This window comes from Talpa europaea (assembly GCF_964194135.1).
Source record: "Talpa europaea genome assembly, chromosome: 10".
In the NCBI taxonomy this organism is placed as follows: domain Eukaryota; kingdom Metazoa; phylum Chordata; class Mammalia; order Eulipotyphla; family Talpidae; genus Talpa; species Talpa europaea.
The window spans coordinates 33,224,912-33,251,706 of record NC_140077.1 but is presented as its reverse complement, the minus strand read 5'-3'; the positions used below and the strand labels follow the sequence as shown (position 1 = coordinate 33,251,706).

Below are 26,795 nucleotides of genomic sequence, written 5' to 3'. Positions count from 1 at the left end.
TAAGATAGGACATCATTTATGTGTATGCACTGATGTGTGTTGTGTGTTACGTAGTGTTGGAGGCTGAGAATCTTAAACATGAGTTGCTTTATTTATATAAGATTTATTTATTTATGCATACAAGAACTGGGGTGTAAGCCAGAGGTGCTGGGGGTGGGATGGGGGTGAGAGGATTCACCAGAGACAGACTGGGGAGCAGAACAGGCAGATCCACTGAAAAGCACTGCTGAGGGGAATAGCAGGCAAGGCAGGAGAGGTCTGCTGCTGCATGTGGGTTGCTCCCTGGCTGGGGATGGAACTCCTGCTGTAATGGCTGGCGATTGGTTGATAGCACTGTCTTTAACCCCTGCACCACCAGGGAGGCCCTTAAACATGAGTCTTAATAAAGCTATTGAGTGTATATTATAGATATTTTCGCTGTACTTATGTCTTTTGAAATTATTTGTATTTCCCAAGTTCTCCATGCTCTTGCTGATTGAGTTTGCTCATAATATTTAGTAAGACCCGGTCCCTACTTTCTCTAGCTCCATTCAGCTGCAAGCATAATCTCACACCCTTCAGGTTCAGCCAATTAGTATGACTGCTATAGGTCTAGAGCCCTGTGCTCTGTGCCTTTCAGGCTACCACCTTCTTCTAACATGAAATCTGTCTAGCATCCAGATTTCATGATGGGATTGAAAACTTAATCTTGATGATATTTCCTGTGGAATCTTGCTCCAGCTATTGTTCCCACCATTTTCTTTGTTTTTGCCCTCTTTTACCTCTTTTCCTGCATCTTCAAAACAGGAGGAGGGCACAAATTCAGGGGAAAACCCCAAAGCTATTGCCTTTATATCCTCTCAAATTATTATCTTTTTCTTTCTTGTCTTTGAAAGAATTAATTTTCCTACTTTATTCCTTTGAACCATGTTCACTACCCTTCTTTAATAAGGTTCTTGAATGTGCCATGTTGGTTCTGTGCTTTTGTTTGTGCTCTTAGGTTGTATTGCTTCTTACATTCAGTGTTACTACTATTCATTACTTAACATTTGAAGCCCAGCATCTCAATGATAATGAGACCATTGCTCTTTTGGTACCAGATGGTAAGCTTCTCCTTGCTTATATCTACCTTGTTTATTTTTTCAGGATATTGTCTCATAGTTGTGTAATACAAAAGTATTCTAATAACCTAAGGTGGAGTTATGAATAGATTAGGTTCCCTTGCATTGGAAGAAGTTGAATTGTTTTGGCTTGGGCTCAATAATTCAGTGGTGTTCTTGCTATATATCATGATCAAGCATTGCTACTAACCTTAATTACTTTGTTATTGCCATGTATAGAAGATTATCATTATGCTAGGGAGATTAAATAACTAATTTGAGGATTTCTACTTTAAAATTTTTTTTTTTTTTAAAAACTAAATTATGAGTGTCCTAGTTGCTATTAAAAGTCATGGAGTAATTATCTTAAATATTTAATAATTAAATCACACAAGGAGTCAGCATTTAGAGCACACAGTGAGACTGGGACAGATGGTATCATGTTCCATTTCTTTTCTGATTTATTTTTTAAGTGATATTGTATGCCGGAAGTTATAAGTTACTTCCTGAGAAAATGATAGACTTAGGGGCCATGGATATGGGTGGGAATGAGAGTGCAAATTAAAACAATGAAGTAAGAAGGAAACCATTAGAGAAGAGATTGGTTTTAGTATTAGATTTAGTAACCCAGTATACTTTCTGGAAAGTGGGGGAGGGATCAATGTCATGAATTCGGGTACCTGTTTTACCTAGGTAAATGGGAAAATATAAACAGGAGGTTATAAGCCACTTCTATAGAATGTCAAACACTAGTTGAAATACACTGCCAGTTTTGTGTTCAACTGTATTGTGCTTTATTTATGTAAATGTTGTTGAAGTGAATTTGAGGTAAGACTAAATTTTTACCAAGACATGTGCTTTTCATTTCATGCTTTCATTTCATGCTGCATTTATGTTTTACTGTATGTGCTGTGCTCTGTTGACTGTGGGGAGGAAACAGATGAGTAAAAGGCACAGTGAAACTACGGGTGTGGTACCCATTGACCTTGTTTGAAAAATCTTCAGTTGATTCTAATGCTCACGAACATTGGTGTTTGTTCTGTTCTAACCCTTTTTGTTGCAGTTAGTTCATTTGACCCTCCCATCACATAAATGGATAACTGAACATTATTCTTGTTTGCATTCCTTTTCCCCTGATGCACTGGATCTTTCCCAGAGCTCTGGGGGTGAGCAATTTTGATGCCTCTTCCTCAGCAGTTTTTAAGGCATTTCTTCATAGAAAGATGAAAGAAAGCCAGTGAAGCTTTGTGCTTGCTCCGTTATAGTTTCACCTCCTGCATGCCTGTGCTGTGCAGGTGGGGCTCTCTCATATCTTTCTTGAATGCTAGACTGAGGCCCATGAAGAAAAACTTTCAATTGCAAACTGGCATGTTATTCCACGTTTGGCTTTTTAGCATCTGAAAATATTAGCTTATTACTCTTCGATATGGTGGTTATGTCTTTCTTTTATGCTCTGCCAAAAGTGAAACTATTAAAGTGTCTTGTCTCTCCTTGGAGGGTCTTGGCCCTCTTTGGAATTTGATTTATGTGGTTACCTTATGACATCAGAGCTCTGATGAGCTCAAGAAGAGTTTATATTTTGAAGATTATTTAGCTCTTCCAAGTTGTTAGTGAAGGGGAACAGAATATGATACTCCAAAATATGCCTTTTTAATTATATTGAGCTAATTATTAAGAAACTACAGACACAAGAGAATCTCTGAAGACCAAGTAAAAGCTACCCTTTTATAAGAGAAATTTGCCTGTTTAAGGGTATCTCCTCTGTACTACTAAGAAGAAGAGGATGACCAAATCTCTAGAAATTCTTTCAAGATAGAGGATCCAACTTAAATCTACATAACAACCTATAAATACCCCGTTGATTATACTTTTCCTGATAACCTCCCATAACTTTTACCAGCCCACATTTTTTTTTTGTCTTTGGCTAGAGATGACATTTAAGGTAGTGGCTTGTATCATTTTGGAGAGTTATTCCAAAATACTTAATTGCTATGCCAATATGCTAAATTTTTAAAAAGGCCTGGTCATTATTCAAGCAGTTTGGCATCTATCATGTTTACCTAGCCCTAAATACCTTGGTATCATTCACATGCCCCTCACAGTTACTTGAGTTTTACTAAAAATATATGGTAAAATTTGGAGGGAAGTTTTTGTGGTTTGGCCAGGAGATCAGCTTGAACTATTTTATCTGCTAGTATTCTCCTGATCTTTTAAATTAAAATTTTAGGAAGTAATAATCTTTGAATATACAGTAAATGCCATTATTTAAATATTCCTAAACCACGAATTCATTTTGAGCCTAACTTATTTTTTTTTAGATTTATTTATTTATGCATACAAGAACAGGGGTATAGACCAGAGGTATGGAGGGTGAGAGGATTCACCAGAGACAGAGTGGGAAGCAGAACAGGCAGATTGACTGAAATACACTGCTGAGGGGAGCAGTGGGTGAGACAGGAGAAGTTTGCTGCGCCATCTGGGTCAGCTCTCTGGCTGGGGAACCAACTCGTACTGCAGTGGCTGCCCATAGCTTCATAGTGCTGAGACTTAACCCCTGTGCCACCATCAGGCCCCTGGCTGATATTTCTGGATGATACGGGCTTAGCACCAACAAGTCCATCTTGGTTATTCCTTCTCTCTTATATTAGTCACAAAAAGCTCATAAGACCAAGTCATTTATTTTTCTTGTTAGATGACATGAGTTATTTCTGATTAATAAACACAGGTGGAATAAAAGTATTACACCCAGTGTTATAACTCTAAAGATTTACATGTTTGAAATGAAACCATAAAATTTTAAAGCAAGTTAACTAAAACTTATCCTAGATCTTATTTCTTGAAAAGTTTTTGAGTTAGTTTCTATTATATTCTTGAGCTTAGATATAACTTACAATGTTTTATAAGCCAGTCCTATACTAACTGATTATAATATTAATATCTGGAGGTAAAAGAGTGAAAACAAGGGGGGGGGATGAGACATGCCTGTAGACACAGAGATCTCTTAGTCTTCATTCATACTTCAGCCAGTGTACTGATTTTAAAGGAATTGCAATTAAAATGTCAATATATTTTTTAATTTAAAATTAATTTTTAAAATTTTCTTACATCAGTGTTCATTTTTGTACAGTATTTGATTTCTCCCCTCAGGCGTAGTCCCCATAATTCTCCCACCACCACAGCACCATTGAACCATCACCATAGCCCCTTGTCAATATTTGTGAAGATAGAAGAATTTTCATTGATTCAATTTGTAAGGAGTCCTTTTTTTTTACTTCTTCAGATAAGAAACTAATCCTTAAATTTGCATTTAAAAGAATGCCTCTTTGGTCCTAAAGGAAGTACAGAAAATTTGCATCACAGGATGCAGGATTTTTTTCTCCTTTTCAAAAAATGCAAAGCAGAGGTTTGGAATGGGTCTACTTTGATTTGTTTGGAGAAACCTCTCTCCAAGCCCCTCTTGTAAAGACCCCATTTATAAAACAAGGATGGCCTAATTCGACAAAGTATGAGAAGTTATGGTTTCCAATTCTACAATTGTAGCCAGGTAAACAAAGTTAACAAAGAAACACAAAACCTGACCTGACCTGACCCAAGAGCCAGTCTCTTTCTTGGTGGGCATGGATTTCTTAATTGATTTGTGCTTAATAGACAAACAAAAGAGATAAATGAGTTTAAGTGACCGAGGAATTAGAATCTCCTTTTTCTCTCATACACCAGAGAACAAATCTGTATAAACCTTTAATTTGTTTACAGAGATCAGTAAATGACAGCCTGTAAAACAGATTTTCAGTAGTTTTATCACCATTGGGAAATAACTTATTGGCCATAGATAAGCTAAAAACAAACAAAAAAATTAGAAGAGGAAGATTATTATAGGAAGACAGAGTAGTAAAGTACTGTCACTGTTCACATTTTGTTACAGGCAGGGAGAGGGGCAGCCCAGACCCTGCAAACCTGCCTGCCCTAAATAGGTTCTGCCATCTGCCGCATTAACACAAAACATATGAGACTTTAATGGGAAGTAACTTTAATACAATTAGGAAACAATACAGGAAAGGCAAGGAATGTAGTTTCCAAATCAAGCACCCAAAGTTACCCGTCCCGTCGTGGGTAAAAGTCCACCCAAGCAGGATTGACCCAGAACAAGGCCCCAAAGCCTGCCCCAAGTCTAAAGCATCTTCCATTGGGGACCCACAGAAAAGGATAAGACGCAACCAGAAAAGTCTGGAAGGAAAAGAGCAAAATCAAGATAAAAACCGTCGTTGTCACCTCCCCACGGGTCTCTCACCTACATCTGTGTCATCCAGTCCACAACCAAAAGGCAGATGTAGTTTCTTCACGTGTCTCTCTGCTCCATGTGCCTCCTCCAGGGTTCCTTCTGGCTCTGCATCCTGCTTCCTTCCTTCCTCAGTCTCCTCTGCAGCTTCTTCTCTCCCTGCTCAGCTCCACCCTCCTTTGGGTGGGGCAGGAAACCTGGAACCTTCCCCTTTCCTGGGGACCACCTTGTTACAATTTCACTTCCGGGAATCAGGAAAAGACATGTCTTTGGCTTGAGCTGCTTATGTGATATACCAGTCTGGCAAAGGAATTACCCATCTCCCTTAGGAGGATGCATTGGGTTTCTTGGTAGAATCACCAAAGCTGTTAAATGATAAATTTTAGAAAGGAATAAAATGACTACTCATTCAGTTATAAAATGAACACATGTTAAAGATCTTATTAATCTCATTATTAATAGGGAGTCAGAGAAGTAGTTGATCCACAGGAGAATGCAAATAACAGGTACTTTTATGGAAAAGGAATGTTGAAATGATCTTATTTTTATGAAGGTGTAATTGATGTATACCATTATATTAGTTCTAAATGTACAACATAATGAGGTAGCATTGCTGTTTTTAGTTTATTTCTTTAGCTCTGTAGCTTTTTAGTTTACCTCTTTTGTCTTTTTAAGCCTCTTTTATTAGATGTACATTTTTTTTTTTAAGATTTATTTTATTTATACAAGAGCTGGGGTACAGGACAGAGGCGCGGGAGGGTGAGAGGATTCACCAGAGACAGAGCGGGGTGCGGAACAGGAAGACAGACCAAAAGCATTGCAGAGGGGAGCAGCGGGCAAGACAGGAGAGGTCTGCTGCTCCATGTGGGACCCTCGCCGGTTGGCCAGGATGGAACCGGCGCTGCAGAAACTGCGGAGAGCTTCACAGCGCGGGGCTCAACCGCCTGCACCATGAGGGGAGGCCCCATCATATACCTTTTAAATAGTGTGTGTTGTTCTCTTTCTGTGTGTCTGTTGCTGGAGATGAAAGGTATAGGTTGGTATTGGAGAAGAGCTCTTGAGACTCTACACTCTTCTATCTGTTTACGTATTTTGTTAAGTATCCTATACCAGCTTCCTTTGACTTGCTGAGGTGTGATACAGGGGCTTCAGACCCTTTCCTCAGCTCAGAATATTGCCTTGGAATTCAACAGGTTATTGTGGTCACTCTGCCCCAGCTGAAGTTTCAGAGTTTCTCTGATAAAGATGTTTTCTAGGGCTTTTCTGTGACATGCCAAGTAGGATCTTTTCTGTCTAAACTGAAGGATATTTATTAAAATTTTCAAGTTTTATTTTAATTTTATTTTTATATTCCCCATACAATTGCAACCCCCTTATTTTGACCCCAATCCCTACTTTCCCTGCCTCCCACCCCCCATAGTGTGTCTCTGGTTCATAGTTGTTTGTTGATTTTGATTTTTTTCTTTCTTATAGTTACTCTTTTTCCTGGTCCCTTATTTAGGTTTTCTAGATTCCTGCTATGAGTGAGTCCATATGGTATTTTTCTTTTTCTTTCTGGCTTATTTTGCTGAGCATGATCCCTTCCAGCTCCATCCATGTTGCTGCAAATTGCATGTGTTTATCTTTTTTGAATGCTGAGTAATATTCCATGGTGTATATGTACCATATCTTCTTGATCCAGTTATCTATTTTTGGGCATAAAATTTTCAAGTTTTATTAACTTTATTATTTTTATCATTACTTCTTCCAGGCATTACAATCAAACCAGTATCCTGCAGACCACCACATTATATAAAATCTTTTTCTGGCTACTACATCTTAAAAAGCTTAGATGTTCTTAATATAAAGTTTCTTATTTGACTGAAGCTAGTGGGTATTTAGGCTAAAAAAAAAGACTCACATTCACACACATAGGTATATACTGTCCTTTTAATTAGTACTGGGAATTCAGCTTTACCCTTTCATCTTAAGTGTATATGATTTTCGAAATATTTACTTTTTACAATATTTTTTACAATATTTACACTTAGACATATGTACTCTAGAAACTAACTCTTAATGATAGGGATGATTTAGAACCAATTTATTTTTCATTAAAAATACAAAACCATTAAAGAGAACATCGTAAGTACATACTTTAAAAAAACATTAGTGATTCTAAGACATACTTTTCTTTTTATTGCATTTGCTTTTGTGTGTGCTTTCACAGAATTTTTACTTAATTGCAGTAAGCATATAGTGACCATACTGTATTTCTATTAATGTTAGGATAAACATTATTTATTTATTTAATTTTTGCGTAGAAGGCCAGAGGTGTTGGGGGCTGGTGAGAGGATTCACCAGAGACAGTGGGGAGCAGAACAGGCAGATTTACTGAAATATACTGCGAAGGGGAACAGTGGGCAAGACAGGAGAGGTCTGCTACACCATATGTGGGTTAGCTCCTTGTCAGGGGATCAAACTCAATCTGTTGAGGTGATAGCATTGAGACTTAATCCCTAGGCCACTACGGAGGCCTGGGACAAACATTTTAATATTTATAGCTCATCTGTGTGTTCTCATCACATGATAGGTCCTAACCTATTAACTACACAAATAGAAGACACTAGTTGTTTCTAGTTTTGTGCTCTTGTATATGCATTAAACTTTTTGTTTTTGTTTTGTATTGCATTTAAAATAAATTGGAGAGATTGAGATTAATGGACTAATCAACTTTATAAAATTATTTTTTGTAAATTCTTATCTGGCTCTAACTTACCTATATTCAGATGATGGAAATTCTTTTGCAGTAGTTGCCTAAAATGACAACTTATATCTCAACCCTTGATGCTAGAATATTTGGTATTGTATTTTTTACCTAAATCTTTGCCATTAATTTAATAATGAAAGTTTTTCAGTTTTTATAAAATCATATGTGAAACCCCCCCCCCAAATTAAATGTCCTTACTTTTTTTTAAAAGATTTATTTATTTATTTATTCAAGCACTTGGGTACAGTCAGAAGCGCGGGAGGGTAAGAGAATTCACCAAAGACAGAGCAGGGAGAGCAGAACAGACAGACTGATGAAATACACTGCTGAGGGGAGCAGCGGGCGGCAGGAGAGGTCTGCGCGCCATGTGGGACCCTTGCCGGTGGCCAGGGATTGAACCGGCACTGCAGAGGCTGCGGGCAGCTTTGCAACCCAGCGCTCAACCGCTGCGCCACCGGGGAGGCCCTGTCCTTACTTTTAAAGGAGATAATTCAAAAAATGAAAGAAATAATTTGGAATGGAAATTGGAAGGTGTGATTTAGAAGTTTTTATTTTTTTTTAAATTCTTGGATTTTGTTGTCACCCATAGTCTTAAGTTTATAGAAGTGTTTATATAAATATTCTTTATTTTTTCTATCATAAAGTTATGCTAATTAGTGCATTTAATATTTATTGAATTCTGAAGGAATCATGAGTAACTTTTCAACTTCGTTGCATCTCATCATACTATGTGGTAATATATGTAATTACCCTTATTTGCAAATGTTTAAATCTACTTTTTTTGTCTCTCCAGATTCTGTCAAATTTTAAGAACAAATGTACCTATCTAATGGAAGAAAAAACACAAATCAAGACATTTTTGGGTTCCAAGTTGCCAAAATATGGAACAAAATCTGTAAGAAGTACACTGCAGCCAATGCCAAATGGGACACCTGTTAATTTATTGGGAACTTCCAAGAGTAGCAACATCAGAAGTTACATCAAAAATAATGGCTCTGATTGTCCATCCTCCCATTCATTTAATTGGAGAACTGCCAATAAATACCAACTTAGTGCACAAAATGCTGAAGCGCTCAGCAGTCCTCAGAGTTCACATAATAAAGTAATTGATCCTGAAAAACATGCACCTACTCAAGGAATGTTTGATAAAAATGGGATAAAGGGAGGTTTGAAAAATGTTTCTTTACTCACATCAAAACTAGTAAAGCCATCCACTATGTTCATGTCATCTGCAGAGGAGTTAAACCAAAAGTCTTTATCTGGATCAGCTAATTTGGGCAAATTCACCAAAGGCAACTTATTAGGAAGGACTTCATATTCTTCAGTCAGTGCTCCAAAATCACAATTGAATGGATTTTATGGAAACCGGTCAGCTGGCAGCATACAGAGACCTCGAGCAAACTCCTTTGTCACTAGAAGCAGTTCTGGAGAAAGCTTAGCACAATCCCTAGACAATATTAAATCTATTACTTGTGAAAAAATGGTAAGGTCACAAAGTTTTTCACATTCCATTCAGAATTCATTCCTCCCACCTTCATCTATAACTAGATCACATTCCTTCAACAGAGCTGTAGATCTTACAAAGCCTTATCAGAACCAGCAGCTACCTATTAGAGTGCCTCTAAGGTCAAGTATGCTAACAAGGAATTCCCGGCAATCAGAAGTACTCAATGGGAATGAGCATTTAACCTATGGATTTAGTAGGTCTTATGCTGCTGGTGGAAAGAAGTTGGCTTTATCAAATGGTCCTGCTGTACCTTCATCTTTGGGTTATAGGATGGTTCATTCCTCTCTACTGAAATCTAATCGATCTCCATTTTCTGGGACAATTACTGTTGATGGTAATAAAAATTCACCTGCTGACACCTGTGTAGAGGAAGATGCTGCACTTTTGGCTAAGGACAATGCTACTGATAAGGACCAAGAACCAAATGAAAATGATAGTTATAGAACAGGAAATGACCAGACCATGAAGCATGATGCTAAAATTAAATACCTGAGTGATGATGTGGATGATATTTCCTTGTCTTCTTTGTCATCTTCTGATAAGAATGATTTAAGTGAAGACTTCAGTGATGATTTTATAGATATAGAAGACTCCAACAGAACTAGAATAACTCCAGAGGAAATTTCTCTCAAAGAAGAAAAGCATGAAAATATACCACCAAAGGATATATTTGATTCCCCCAAGGAAAATGAAAAATCCTTAAGTAAAACCGATGAGTGGATAGATATAAGTGTCTCTGGTAAATATGAATATCCTTATTGTATGTTTACTTTCTCTTACATAATGTAACTGAACCTAAATTTATGATCATCTTCGGATAAATTCCAAGACACTATCAGTTTCTCGGAAGAGGTGGCTCTGTTGGGAGTGATACAACATTTATCTTTCTAATGATTTTTGTTCCCTGCCTTATTTTTCACTCTCTTATAAAACATCAACAAAAACACTCTTAATTCTAAGGTATCTTACCTTTTTTCTTAGCCTGTCATACATGTGCTTGATCATACTTGGATCAAATTTTTTAAAAATTTTTTTAAAGATTTATTTGTTTGTACAAGAATGGGGGTACAGGCCAGGTGTGCGGGAGGGTGAGAGGATTCACCAGAGATAGAGTGGAGAGCAGAACAGGCAGACTGACTGAAATACACTGCTGAGGGGAGCAGTGGGCCAGACAGGAGAGGTCTGCTGCGCCATATGGGTTTCTTGCTTGCCGGCCCGGATTGAACCCACGCCACAGAAGTTGCAGATTGCTTCACAACACTGCACTCAACTGCCTGCGCCACCAGGGAGGCCCTGGATCAAATTTGTTTCCTCCGTTCCCCCAATCAGTGGCATTCCATTTTAAAACAAGTCTTCCCTCAGGATAGTAGATTATTGCTAATTAGAAGACCTTCACGCAATCAAGGACTTCTGCACATTTAATTGCTAATAGACCTTTACCAAAGGATAAATGAGCTAAATTAGATTTTGACCATCATAATGAATTTTTTTTACCCTAGAAAATTTCTATTTTTTAAAAGGCAGATTTTGATTTATTCATTAGCAAACTTAATAATTATACTTTTAGAGAAGCTTTATTATTTATTTTTTTAATTGAGGAAAGTAAGACAGCACCTGTCAAACATTTTAGTTGGTTATCCTGGCACAAAATGCTGGGTTAAATTACATCTATGTACCTGTATAGCTTGGAAAAAAGAATAAACTGAAGGGTAAGCTTGTGGTCTGATCAAGGGGCTAGACCAAGATCCTTAGAGATGTGCAGAAGCCCTTTATTGCATGAGGGTTTTCTAATTAGGAATGACTGCCTCAAAGAGTTTTTTCCTAGTAAGGATGCAACTGTGAGGTTAAATAATACAGAGGAAGGTATTCCCTGGCTGGTGGTTAAAAGTAAATACATTAAATTTTATATAAAAGATTATGAAGCTTTATTTACCTTTTTAGAAACGTGGCAGAAATGACAGCTGGCTTAATGTATTTTCATTATGTCTGTTGGGCAGTAGGTTATTTTTAAGCTTCTTTATTGTTTAGAATTTAGAAAATGCTACAGTTTTTAATGCCTTTTTTGCCCAAATTTATGGTTATATAAAATCATCAGAGCTTGTATTTTTTGAACATGAAAATAATATTTTTGTGAATTAATAACTACTTTCTTCTCTCTTTTTAAACTGTCAATCGAAGACGGGAGTGAATGTACAAAGCGTGCTTCTGGGAATAACTTGATTTCGCCAGACACAGATTATAGAGCTGGCTCTTCATTTGAGCTCTCTCCATCTGATAGCTCTGATGGAACATACATGTGGGATGAAGAGGGCTTAGAGCCCATTGGAAACGTCCACCCTGTGGGGAGCTATGAGTCCTCTGAAATGAACAGCATAGTATGTATGGCTTTATATACCCTTTTGGAACATTTTGTTTACCTTACTGTATTTTGATATTGATTGGATTTTTAAAAAATTTATGAATTCCTATTTTGAGATGTGGGAATTCATGTCTATAAGGGCCTGATTGTAGTATAACAAAATACCTGATCTTAATATGTAATGATTATTTGTGTCACATGACACACATTAAAATATTTTCACAACATATTCATGATATACCTATAAACATATATGCACACAACTGTGTTTAAATTAAGCTCTGCTAGCCACTTTAAAAGTAGAGGAGGGGGGTAATATCTGAAGATTTTTTTGTTGTTAACGTTGAAGGGCTGTTGGCAACTAGTGGGTAGATGGCAAGAGATGTTGTTTAAAAGTCACTCTGCACAGGGCAGCATGCACAATAAAGAAGCGCCCAGCCCAAGATGTCAGTAATGCTGCTAGAAACCCTGTGCTATGCTCTGCTGAGGTAGCAGCAAGTGCCTGCTCTCAGTGACTTACTTAATACAATAAATGTTTAATATTTTCTCTTACAAAGCCTGTTGTAGATCTGGAAAAAGCTAGGGTAACTAGTGTTCTAAGCTGCTTTGATCTTGGAGTGCCGCCATCTCCTTTTGCAGCACCTTCTTGTCACTGTGGTAGAGGAAGTTGATTTGCTTTGGGCTGCATATGGCACATAGCACTTTACCCCACACCTGTTGATCCAAATTAATCTTATGTGGGTAGAAGTATAATTTTCCTGTGTATCTGGAAGGTGAGGGAAACAGGTATGGGTGAGCACAGAAAGATCTACCATGCATTTCTATATGCATATTTTAAGAAAAAGTGGGAGTATTATGGATAACACATGTGAAGTATGTTGGTTTAAAGTGGATCTTAATCAGCATATAAACTAATTTTCAGTAGTTGTATGGGAAAATTTGTAGCCTTTATAGACTACAAATAGATTTCACAATGGATTTCAAGTAGTGAATCTGTGCATCCCTATCAGACTTTTTCAGTTGCACAAGCATTGAACACATTAAATTTAGAGAGAGTATCTCTCTCATTAGATAAAAGGAGTTCAGAAAAGGTAACAGTTGAGGGCCTTATATATTTTTATTATTTATTTATTTTTAAAGATGTATTTTATTTATACAAGAGCTGGGGTACAGGCCAGAGTTGCAGGAGGGTGAGAGGGTTCACCCGAGACAGAGGGGAGCAGAACAGGCAGACGGACTGAAAGCACTGCTGAGAGGAGCAGTGGGCAGACTGAAAGCACTGCTGAGGGGAGCAGCAGGCAAGACAGGAGAGGTCTGCCTCGCCATGTGGGTTTCTCCCTGGCCGGCCAGGAATCGAACGGCGCTGCAGAGGCTGTGGACAGATTCACAGTGCTGTGCTCAACCTTTTGTGGCACTGGGGAGGCCCCTCTATCTTTTTAAAACATACATGAAATGGAAATGAATATTTTGTCCAGCAGATGGCATCAATGAGCCACTTAGTACCTGATTTCAGAGATTTACCACCTTCTCTTCACTTTGCGTGTAACTTAAAGACAAAATAGCCTTTGACATAGTTCAGGACACACCTGCAAGATCTATTAGTTTCCTCTTACATCAGTAGGCTTGAGTATACAAAAACGCTATTCTGTGCTTTGGAACAAGATGGTATCTCTGTTTTACTGTTCTAAGAAGAAGATACTCTGAAACAAGTTGAAAATGTTTGAAGATCTAAGATCAAAGTAGTTATACCACTGTCAATGCCCATTGGCAGTAAATGAGCATTCCAAGAATTCCACTTTCTAGTCAACGCTTGTCATCTTTTTCCATTTTTACTCATCTGGTCAGGATAAAATAGTATTGTGCTGAGATTTTTGTCTTGTATTTTGTGTTGAGTACTTGTTATAAATATACATAAATACATGTATTTATTTGCCATTAGGCTATCCTCTTTTTTTCTGTGTCTTTTATTGAGCAGTATGTATTTTTCTTATTTGTTTATAAAAATTGCATATCTTGTGTATAAATCTTTCATATAATTATATATGTATGCGTACATGCATGCGTGTGTGTATTTGATTTATATGTATGGGCTGCTTTTTAAATCTCTTAATAATGTCTTAATGAGTAGGCATTATTAGTTTTATTTTATTTTGATAGCTTCTTGATTATTCAGTTCATTTTCTTCCTATTTCTACCAATTTGTGGTATTCCCCTTGCTTATTAGCACTTTTACTAGACTAGGTGTTATTGAAATGAAAATTTTATTGCTTTCTAGTAATGTTAGTTAAAACATCTTTTCCTTCCAGGGAAGGGAATAATAGCTATTATCTCAGTTTCAGTTTCATTTATTTCAGTTATTCATCCCCATTTGGGGAAAACTGTGGGGATTTAGCATATCTGTGGGAGCCTGCCAGGGCAGTAGACCTTCCTAACAACTGGCTTGTTTTTTTACACATTTTCCCTAACTCCTTCATTACAATCCCAGGTTTCTAATAGAATGCCAACTACTGGATAATTATTGCCTTGAGGCAGGAAGGGATCTTGAAGTGTTTGAGCAACTCTGGACACTCAAAGAGGGGAGGTATGGCAGGAGAGGAGGCTGTCAGTACTGAGCTTTCTTGGGACTCAGAGGATTTGGATCTTTATCCTAAACATTGAAGCTTGGAGGGGAGCAGTGTGGGGGGGTGTTGGTTATTGGAAGATTTGAAGCTGGGAAGGGACATAATTTGAATTACATTTTTAAATGTTATATAGGATGATTGAGTTAGAGGGGAACAAGACAGTGCTGGAAGCTGTCGTTTTTAGTGAGGGGATAATGGTGATGACTTGGCCTAAGATGACGGCACAGTGGAGTTTTAGAATGCTGATCAGTTTTGAAAATGATTTTAAGAAGACGTAATTGATAAAATTCAGTAATTTGTTGATAGCAGGGGAAGAAGTGTCACCTCTTCACTTTTGGAAGTTGTGACTAGTGTGGTGGTATAATATTGGGGTGAGACCATAGGCACGGGGTTGAATTCATCAGAGACAGAGTACAGAAGAGACATTTTTATCTAGTACACTGCTGAGAAGAGCAGCGGGCAAGACAGAAGAGGTCATTTACCTCTAAGAAGGATTTGGGGCTTCTTTTTATATCTTATTTTTGAGGACTTTTTCATGATTTGGGGACTCGGTCTCAGCTGCTGGTTATCCACTAGGATATCAGGTGTTAATCAGTCTTCCCCTAAGGTGCTGTCTTGGTTCTTTTTGCCCTGTTTCCACATTCCTTGAAATTGTGATAGGTCTTGGTCATGTGGACCCATAGTGTGTTTCCCCTGGTGATTTTATTGGTTCCCCTCTCTTGTCTACTTTATGTCTTCCAGCAATGTTCGGCTGAGCAAAATACAGAAACTAAATTTTAACTTTATTAAATATTCCCCGACAACTAGTGCTTCCATTCTGTTGCTTCCATTCATTCTGCCAAATCTTCCTAAATTATTAGTTTGACTTGTTATTTTCCTTGGTTTTACCATTTATCATCAAATCTAAACTCCTTTGACTGATTCTTCATGGGGTACACCCATCTCTTTAGCAACCTTTAGCTTCCAGTTGCTGCAACTTGTTTGAATAGAGTTAACAATTAAATCTCTCATTGCTCCTAGGTTTCTGGCACTTGGCTTGATATACATTTGTTGAAATGCTTGTCATGATAACATGCTATTTAATTAAAAATAAGTAAAAGCACTTAAACTTAAAGGTACTGCTTAGTACTGTTCACTGTTTTTCCATATACATTGTGACTTATTTACAAAGTAAGTTTCTAAGGTATCGCATGTCATAATAGCAAGGTGCAGGTAACTAAATATGTGACAGTGGCATAGACATGGTAGTGGAGGGCAGCTTACAGAAAGTTGAGACGGTCTTGATATAGGTAAATGAACATCTCGAACTGATATTGACACTTTCAGCTTTGCTCTGATATATAATATAAAACTTGAAGGCATGGAAGGGATCAGATTTATTTTATAGATAAGGGAACAGAATGAAATGAAAACTAAATTTATCTTTTTTTTTTTTTTTGGTCAAACTCTGAATCTCCACATACATTTAATTGTTAGCATAGCTTCTTTTTGACCTGTTAATAGAACTTTTATGTTTGGAAAAAGGTTTAAATGAAACACATACAGTTGCTATGACCCTTTAAACGTATTTTTCTTCACTCTATATTGTTTCTTATAGGTTAGTCATTTACAACATGAAGTTCAAGGACTTCTACTATGCCTCAAGTGTACTGTGACCTGCTGAATATACTGATATGAATAAAGTTGTTTTTGTTCTTATGAATTCAAAATCTACTATTTTAGGTGGTTATATTACCTTGTATAGTGTAGCATGATAAATGATATCATGCATGCTATGGTGAGTATGCATGTGATATCAACAATACAGGAGGTTTAACTGTGGGTAAGAGAGTTAAATAGAAACAGTTAAATTACTCTGTTTCCCTTTATAATTAATAAATGTCTTGTGGGCAGATACTTTGAATATGCAAATATCCTATTACAGTTTTGCACATTAGTTTTGTCATCTATTATTTTATTATTTGCAATTATAAGAAAGCTGTTCATTTTTATTTGTTTATTTAGAAGGATTGTCTCATTATTGGTGTGTGGATATTTATTTTATTTTGCATATGTAATCCATTATTTATGTTGTTACAGGTTTTCCACATTTGCTCATTGGGAGTCCCTTCAGGTTGATTCTTGTTCCTTTCTGTCTTGCTCCCACTATTTTTTGAGTAGTTCCTTATTTTCTTCAAGATATTCTACATTCATATGCATTTTCCTTGCCCTAGCCTTGGAATCAGTGTTTCTTCAAGGAAGAATTTTGTTCAAAAATGATATTTAGATCTCAAGCTCTGAGGGCTACATCTTGTTGCTAGTGGAATATAATTGTTTTCAGGACTTAATATATAACAAACAGAACTCAGAATTGTATGTATAAACACACATCTGTATTTATTTCTGTATCCATTTGTCAATACTTTAAGACCAAGAATTCAAACTGATACCTTTGCTTCCAATCTAATGCCACAGAGTTTATTCATGCCTTTCTCTTTTACTTATTTTTAACTTTTCTCAGAAAGTGAGAAACTTGACTCATTAATCACAGTATGTTTACTCAGTTGTTCAATCCTAGTATATATGTGTCTCTCTCACACACACAATTTAACAATTGCTAATCCATAATCCATGAAAAGTAAATTTGCTAATTTATAATATATGGGTATCATTTTTTTTTTTAACTTTAGCCTTATAGTACATATTCAGAGTACTGTTCTCCAAGTTTACTTAGGTTAGTTTTTTTTTTAATTCTCATCTCTTTCTTGTGGTTCTATTACTTAGAACCAAGTTTACTTAGGTTAGTTTTTTCAATTCTCCAAGTTTACTTAGGTTAGTTTTTTCAATTCTCCAAGTTTACTAAGGTTAATTTTTTAAATTCTCATCTCTTTCTTGTGGTTCTATTACTTGTAATTTTGTTAGGTTCTTTTGTTACCATTTATATTTCATTTTGAGTTTTGTTCTCTCCCCTACGTACGTGGTTCATTAAATCATTTCGTATTACTGCATAAATACCTCCTTAATGGTTTTTAACTGCTGTTTACTATCTAGGGCTTGCACTTGTGTTAAGTTTAGTGTCAGTTTAAGGCCCTTGCAGGTGGCTTGACCAAACAAAATGGTTGCTGAGGCAGCAATCAATAACATGGAGTAGATTAGCTAAACTGTCAACAAACATTTATGTTAACTGAAATCTGCCATCTACCATTATAATCATTGTGGCTCGAATTATTTATCTTAAATCTCCTTAAATAAAGGTAAGTTTTACAAGGTTTAAGTCAACTGAAGTAGAACTTGATGTGGGCTTATTGTTAAGTTCCATAGCGTTTTATGTGCAGCTACCAGAGGTCAACAGTATTGCATACACTGACACTTATTCTTCATCCCACTAGGAACTACCACAGAAAAGAGAGAACAAGTGATTTGGTGGGTTAGGTGTCAGCAGGGCTGCATTCCTTTCTGGAGGCTTTAGGGCAGAAGCCATTTTCAGTTTGTAAGCAGCTACCCTTGAACGTTAAAGCCACCGCCTCTTCCACATTTAGAGTCAGTAACCCTGCATCTCTGTGATCATTCTTCCTTTGACTCTCATTTTCAACTTCTCTTTTCCTCTAAGAACTGATTACATTAGACCCGTCCACATGTGGATCAATTATGGACCCATCTATAATTCAGGATAATATCCCTATTTTAATTTAAGGTCTGATGACTGGCAACCATAATTCCAATCTGCAACCTTAATTTCCCCCTTTGCCTTGTTGTAACCTAACATAGGCATGAATTCCAGGAATTATTCCTTTTATCAAGAGAATTATTTCATGTCTCTGAAATTTCTATTTTTACTGTACTAGATTTCTTAAAGTTTTGTGAGAAATCATAATTTGAGCATGGAGATCTCAAAGTGAAACAGTTAATTGTCATTTTTTTCTATGGAACTTTCAGTTTTTAGACTTTATAGACTTTTAAAGGTGTTCTTGGTTATTAAGGTAGGGTTAGTTCTGTAAACATTGGAGGAAATGGGGAGATAACCATTTGAAAGTATAGGAGAAATTTATTCAGCATTGAGCTACTGCTGAATACTTATGATACAATGCTCAACAGTTTCTTTTTTTAGTAAAGATATTTGTATCATGGTTATTTTGTGTAAAGAATTTGCATAGACACATCAACAGAGCCCTGTTGTTCTGTTCTCTTGGTCTGGGAACCAGCTCTATATTAAAGAATTTTTTTCTGTATAATGCTTGTTTTGTGGTGATGCTTTTTTCATAGCTTATTTAAACCTGGTCGGTCTCATCATATCTGGCCATTAGAGATTTCCTTAGGGTTAGACTAGAAGCTCGATCTTTTTTTCCAGGAAGAGAACTGGAAAAAAGACCATAGCATTTTAAAACCCAAATTAAATTAAGAGTTTTCTCTGTTGTCTTTTTTAACTCTGGAATTTTTGTCTTTTTTATTTATTGCATCTCCCTCCATTGTTTCTGTGCTGTTTTTCTGGAATTTCAAATAATTGTGGATTATATTTCATGTGAGATTCTTTTCTATTTCTGTTCATTTTTTTTACCTTTGTTCTTTTTTTTTTACATTCTGTATCTTTGAAAGATTTCCTAGAGTTTATTTTTTTGCCTTTTTGGTTAAATTTTTAAATAAGGCAATTACATAACTTTATGGAAACAATTCAAACATGTTTAAACTTAGAGAAAAGAGTCACAGAGATTTACTCTATATAAAACTTATTGCATATTTGAAAGTTGCTGATTATCTTGGTGATATTTTCAGAGTTTATGATTACATACATTCTTTGACCTAGGTTATAACATTTTCCACTGCTTTTGTTAATAGGATATTCTGAATAATCTTGAATCATGTGACCTTGAAGATGATGATCTTATGCTTGATGTGGATCTGCCTGAGGATACACCTCTTGAAAATGGTAAGTGGGGACAATATTGAAACTTCAGAGCCATATAGATGGGCTTCTTGATGATGGTCAATTGATATTTATTATTTACAGATTTTCTGATCTCAGTGGAGGAATCCTTCTCAAAATGAGAATCAATCTTAAGTGATATTAAAATAGATGCATTTTACAAACTTATTGGAGTTTAAAACCTGACTTATAGGACTTAGATATAATTGTGTATGATTTGGTGGCTTTCTTGGCTATGTCATGAATTACCTGGTAGGTGGAATTTGTCTCTTTTCCTTTCCTCTCTTGCCTCCTCCTTATTCCCTTCCCCCATTGTGTATATATCCTATCCCCGTTTTCCTCATTTTTATTATAGAAGGAATATGTTTAGAGAAACAGAAATATCACTTGACTTTTGATGTAGCAATAAAAATCATTTAGTTGATAAATATCATTCTAGCCTTTTTACTCCCAATTTCAGTTTATACAACCTTTTAACTGCTGGGGCAGTACTTTAGACAATCCATACGCAAGAGAGGCTGGACACTCTTTCCTCCACTAATATGGTATTTGTAAGATTTCCTAATGTAAGGACTGATCAGGAACCAGAGGCCCTCCTGGGGCAAGGGTTGAAATACGGTATTCTTTCTGGTAAAAGTAATAACTCCATAGACCTGTGGATTCCTGGTCAGTCAATATTTGCTTGACCTCTGAGTCCTCCCATGGACCAGGGATGAACTAAAAAGGATGGTGAAGTGCTTTTTTATATATGATGAAAAATGCAAGGACATTTCAAAGAGGGTAGATATTTATTCTTGTGCTTCACTGAGGTACTAAGAACCTGCCTGCTTACATTTATTATATTGGTCAGACCTTTTTGTGTGTTTGCTGTCAGAACACTATAAAAATCCATCTCAAAATTTCAGTGGCTATCAAATAAACATGATTTTTTCTCCTTCATGGGTCTGGATTGCCCGGGGCAGCTCAGTGTGTGGGACTGAGCTCTGGTCTTCTTGTTTCTTTATTTTGAGACCAACACTACTTGGAGCAGGTTGCTCTCATGGCACATGGCATAAGGACAACAGGCTGAGCAGAAAGATGCATATGTCTCAGAGTGTTAACTTAGAACCAGCACACTTATTTCTACCTACAGTCTGTTGGCTCAAGAAAGTCATGTGACCAAGACTAACACCGGCAGGATTGGGAAGTATACTCTGTTCTCAAGGAGAAGTGATGGGGCAGATGACATAGGCTCTATAATTCTATTAAGAGAGTAAAGAATTGCAAAAAAAGTGTCTACCACAGGGTAGAAACTAATGTACCTCCTTATCCAGCTGCACTTAGGAGACTCCAGCAACCAGAGATGAGTTCCTGTCAACTGAGAGAAAAATCACAGCCAATGGCCAGGAGGAAAAAGGGAAAATAACAAGCAGGATTAGAGTGGTCCAATGAGGTAATAGTAAGAGCACCTAGGGACATTCAGTTGTAACACAGTACTTTCTGGGGCAGTAATAGGAGATTTTCTAACAGACAGTTTAGTAGATGACAGAAAGCAGATCTTTTGTGGAAATTTGAATCAGTCACTGTGGGTTCCTATGAGCTGGCTACTAGCTGGCCACTCGTGGGCAACTGTGACCTATTTGCTGTCTACAAATCACAGCAGAGTATAGCCCGTATCACAAAGCAGGCGTGGGGATGCCTAGGCCGCTGTTGACCTGATTACGTGACTGTGTCCATGGTGGTCTTGGGATAACTCTTTCTGTGATAACATCAAATATTTTGCTGATGCAAATGTTTTTTGATGTATGGTCACAATATCCCCTTTCCTGTCCCTTGTAAAACTTTATCCCCCATTCCTGTCCAACCCTCCTGACCTTATTCCTCATAACATTGTCGAATGATCATCTTTTACTAGCCTGTGTGCTTTCAATAAATGACACAAGAACTTCTGCTCAAGTAGCAGAGTCTTGCCTTGCAAACCTTCTCCACGACTGTTGTGTCCCACGTCACGTTCCTGCTGCAAAGCAGCAACAAACTTCCCGTCGCTACAAGTGACATGGAAGATTGAGTGGGAGAAGATGGTAAAACAGAAAAAAACATAACCTATTTAAGGGAAAAACAACAGGACTAGATGATCCAGGAGATTTAATGTGAAGGTTTAAAGGCTGATAATGAAGAATGAGGAACTTACCTTTATCGAATAAATCACATCCCAGATAATGCATTTTACTTTAATAGAATTATGATAACTTCTTGGACATCTTTTTTTTTTTTTTTTTTTTAATTTTCTAGAGGCATGTCTTATTTATTTATTTATTATTTGTTTGTTTGTTTGGTTTATACATGCACTGGGTACAGTCAGAAGCGCGGGAGGGTGAGAGAATTCACCAGAGCCAGAGCAGGGAGCAGAGCAGGCAGAAGGACCGAAGTACACTGCTGAGGGGAGCAGCGGGCGGCAGGAGAGGTCTGCGCGCCATGTGGGACCCTCCTCCGGTGGCCTGGGAGCAGCCGGGGATCGAACCGGCTGCAGAGGCTGCAGGCAGCTTCGAAACCCAGCGCTCAACCGCTGCGCCACCAGGGAGGCCCTTCTTGGACATCTTATACCCTTTCTGAGCTAAAATAGGAAATAGATGGACGTGGTCTCAGAGCCTGTCTCATCTCTAAAACTCAACAAAAAAGTTACCCACATATTAAATGAAAGTAGAATCAGAAGAAAATTGCTTTTTTTTTTAAGGATTAAGATTCCTTTATTCTTTTTTTTTTAATAATAAATTTTATTTTTATATTCCCCATACAATTGCAACCCCCTTATTTTGACCCCAATCCCTCCCCTCCCGCCCTCTACCCCCCATAGAGTGTCTCTGGTTCATAGTTTTTTGTTGATTTTGATTTTCACTTTCTTATAGTTATTCATTTTCCTGGTCCCTTATTTAAGTTTTCTAGATTCCTGCTATGAGTGAGACCATCCGGTATTTTTCTTTAAGAAAATTGCTTTTTAAGTCTTGATTGTGGATTTGTGAAATGTGTAAGGGAACTCTTGAAGTATAACATCTCAAATATATATTTTCCTAGAGGACAAAAAAGTATTGGCTATTTTGAGCAAATGTAATGGAACACCGAAAGAATCAGAGCATGGATCTAAACTATTTAGAGGCACCAACAATAAAACATTTAGATGTGTACTATTGTGCAGTGGGGAATGACAATCTTTTTAATTGCTCTTAGGTCCTGAGTTACTGTACAAATTCGTGGATTTTTGAGTGGGAGGGAAGAATGTTACAAGGACTAGTATAAAGTTTAAGTAGCTTTCTAATAATCTTTTTTTTGGTATATATTTTATTAATGATTTTTTATTAGGCTTTGATTGACATATAACATACTAGCTTCAGCTGTATAGCATAATGATTCAATATTTGTATATGTTGCAAAATGATTATCACAAAAAAATCTAGTTACCATCCATCACCATGTATTGTTACAGATTTTTTTTTTTTAAAAAAAAACATCTTTTAATTTTTTACATTATAGGATTTCTTCCCTCAGGTGCAGTCACCACAGTTTTTCCACCTCCAAAGTGCCCACAGTCTCCACCACCTTCTACTGTGCTCTCCTTCAATCTCCTTCAATTGACCCCTTCCCTCCTGAGTATCTCAAATCTAGGTCTGCTTTCAGGGGTCAGTCTTAGTTTGTCTTTGTCTGATCCTCTGTTTGGTTCCTCTAGATTCCACATATATGTGAAGCCATTTAGTATTTATTTTTCTGCTTCTGACTCACTTCACATAGAATAATCCTTTCCAGCTCCATCCATATTGTCGCAAATGGCATAATTTTATATTCTTTGATAACCGAGGAGTATTCCATTGTGAATATGTACTACATCTTCTTGTGTTTTCTTGTGATGAACATTTTTAAGATCTACTCTCTTAGCAGCTTTCAAATATGCAATACAGTATTGTTAACTATGGACACCATGACTTGTATGACTTATTTTATACTACAAGTTTGTACTTTTTAATCCTCTTCATCCATTTCACCCTCTCTCCACACCCCCAGCATACTTTGGGCTATTGGTGTTAGCTTTCTTTAGCTTCTTGTTTTTGAGACAATTATGTAAATTTGGGTAGAATCTTACATGGTCATTCTGAACCTTAAGGGGCTCAGTGTCACAAATTCTGCCATTATTAGTGGAATTTTTGTCAACAAGAAGACTGGCACCTCCTTGAGCTCTTCAACTTGGGCTTAATTTGGATACAAATTTGCTATGACTAAATTATGAAAAGGAGAATCTTTAGGATTTCAAGGAAGAGGCTGTGAGACAATATTTTTCTGGCATTTTGTCTGTATAGTAAATTATTACTTTTTAAGGTAGCTTATGTAGTATCACAGAGAAGGAAAGAATTTGCTTGAATATTTGTTTCTGGGCAATATGGGCTAGCTTTGGGAACTTTCTTATAGTTAGTTATTGGCCATATCCACACCTGAGTAGTATGGTGACATTGAAGGGGAGATTGTGTAACAGTATTTGGATTTAAGTAGTAGTTTAGTGCCTATATCAGTAAAACATTTGTAAGTTGCCTTTTAGTAGTTAGAGAACCTTTCCCTTTTTTGTTTGTTTTGTTTTTGCATAGAAGAACTGGGGTGTAGGCCAGAGGTGCGGTGATGAGAGGGATTCACCGGAGACAAAGTGGGAAACAGAACAGGCAAATCTATTGAACTACACTGCTAAGGGGAGCAGCAGGTAAGACAGGAGAAGCTGCTGTACTATATGTGGGTTAGATCCCTGACCAGGCATCGAACTTAGACTTTAGTGGAAAATCTTAACTTTTATCTTTAAGTCTAAGGATAAAACCGGAAATTGAGTACTTGATTTTCCCCTCACTTTGATTACCTCCTTCCGGTTCTTCACACTTTGTTTTTTTCATTTTTTATTTTTATTTTTTTTGTACCTGTACTTCCTTCTAATGTGTGAACTAATTTATGGAGATCCAGGGCCCTGGATTATCAATTCCTGAAAATGCTCTAAATTTCTCATAAATTCCTCCTAGTACTATTTAGACATCAGAAAGAATGTAGTGTGGCTTGTAGCTCAGAATGAGATCAAGTCTTAAAATTGATCTTATGTGGTCTTTCCTCTTCTGAAGGAGGTTTAACTTTAAGAGTGTTGAATTTTTGAGATTCTAACCACCTTGTGGCGTAGGGAAACAGTTCAAAAGGAGTGATGGGGGCCATGGAAAATTGAGGAGAATAGAATGAGGGAAGAGGAATAAAAGGAAAAATGACTTTAGGTTTGACTAGCAATTTGGAAAGATATAAACTTGTTTTAATTCCTTCAGTCTTTTACCTTTGTTAAGGAATCTCTTAATGAAACAACTTTGGAATTTGAATTTCTTTCAGCAGACAGTTGGGTATTTGAGATTTGCTCCCTTTATTTTAAGATCTTTCAGATGAACAGTTTTGTGTTATGAAAAGCATAATTGTATTGCTTTCTAGTCTGATACTTAGGAACTTCTGATTGTCAGTCTTTGCCTACAGGTTAAAAGCTAGCATTTGGCACATTTATAGCATAATCTTCAGTTTCATGAAATGTCCATATTATATACCTTATTACAAGTGCTGTTTCTTCTACTAATTCTATTTTAAACTTTTCTCTGTTAAGAAGATATCTAATTACTTTTTGAATCTCATCTCACCAAATATATATATGCTAAACTTCTCATTGGATACAGTCAGATGAGATGAATTGTGTTATCCTTAACTACTTTCTAATTTTATTTTCTTCTGGAAATTTACCTTTTTCAGTACTAATTATGTTTAGAATAAAGAAGGTTCATGATTTTTTTTATATGAACTTTTCTTTTTTCAAGCCAAATTTTAGTGAAAACTTTCCTGATCAGATTGTAAAGTCTGCTGCAAAGTACTTTCTTTTCCAGAAACTTCTTTAAAATTTTTTAAAAACTATATAAATGCAGTTTTTCCCCAAAATTGATTCCTTTGGGGAATATGAACAAAATTCAGTGTCTTTTAAAATCTTAAATTGTTATGCATTTAGAAGAAATGTTATAGCTAATTCAGTATATAGGAGAAGTAAACATCTGTGTTTTATTTTAAATTCTTTTTTGGAGTGTGAAAGTTTTTTGTTTTTTTTTTTTCCCTGGAATGCTATAATGAAACACTATTTCAAATTCAGGTTTTAGGTTAAATGAAAACAATCATTTAAATATTGAGTTTTTTCTTAATAGTGGATTATATTAATTTCTAAAGCATTTTTATTGTAATTCTCAATGTGCAGGATTTTAAGTGTCCGATGTAATAATTCTCTGTCTAGAGATACCCTTTCTGTTACTGGCTTGGGTTAATGTTTAGTTGTATTTTTAGCAACAGTCCTAACTCAGTAACTATGTAAGCACTGAGGGAAGATGGAGTCACAGGGTAAACTGGGCTTGCTTCCCACTGGGAGGGCTGGGAGTTGAGCAGGAAGGAAGGCTTGTTTGTCAGTGCCTTGTATGCAACTATGTCTGAGTAGGCAGCCAGCGACACAATGTCTTCCTTGTACAAAGTAACACTCTTAGTGAGTGCTCAGATATGTGAGGAAAAAGTGTTTGGGTAAGTGAACGAGAAGCTAGGGATATTTCAAAGAGATTCTTTTCCTTTTTGTGGCTTTTGGATTTTAGGGAGTGTACTATTTGTTGCTGCAAAGTACTAGCTTTGTTTTCAGTAGCATTTTGTACTTTTTGAACATCAAACTGCAGACGATTAAAGTGTCTTACTTTCTAAATCTGTGAGCTTAATTTAAAAATATAGTTTTGTTTGTGATGAAAGTTAATTTATGCTTCTTCAAATCAGTGAAAATTGATTTTGGCATTCATTTTTAGGAGTAAGTTATATGCGAGACTTAAAATCTTATACTTTTTCTTAGCATTTTCATTCTGAAGTCAGAACGAACTAGGGATAATGAAGAAGGCCACTGAAAACTGATTAGTGGTATTTAAAATGTGTAATGGTGATTTCAGGAATAATTTGCTTGTTTTAAAACAGTGGGACTGTTAATTGCTACATAAATGACTGTGATGTGAATGTTTTTTAATTTACCTCAGTTTGTAATACAAAGTTCATATTTCACCAAAAGAACTAGTTTTTTTTCCCCCTGAAAATCTTGCTTTTGTGATTAGCTAACATAAATGTCTGAAATTTTTAGAATATGCTTTTATGTTTCGACAGCATTTATTGTCACGCTGTAAGTAGTTAACTTTTATAGAGTTGAGTACATGTTAAATAGTGCTTTGTTTTTGGATCTGTGTAGTGGAGTGTGACAATATGAACCGCTT

General features: G+C 36.5%; 1 protein-coding gene across 1 annotated transcript in view; it reads left to right on the top strand.

Moving 5' to 3' along the window:
* Positions 1–8,933: 8,933 nt before the first annotated feature.
* The window catches only part of CCSER2 (coiled-coil serine rich protein 2), a gene marked incomplete at both ends in the record, with an annotated part of 65,320 nt that continues 47,458 nt past the window's right edge, over positions 8,934–26,795 (top strand). Inside the window, 3 exons of the mRNA XM_084245436.1 lie at positions 8,934–10,350; positions 11,790–11,986; positions 19,404–19,494. Of these exons, the coding sequence (XP_084101562.1) occupies positions 8,934–10,350; positions 11,790–11,986; positions 19,404–19,494 (1,705 nt within the window). The remainder of the gene's footprint in view (positions 10,351–11,789; positions 11,987–19,403; positions 19,495–26,795) is intronic.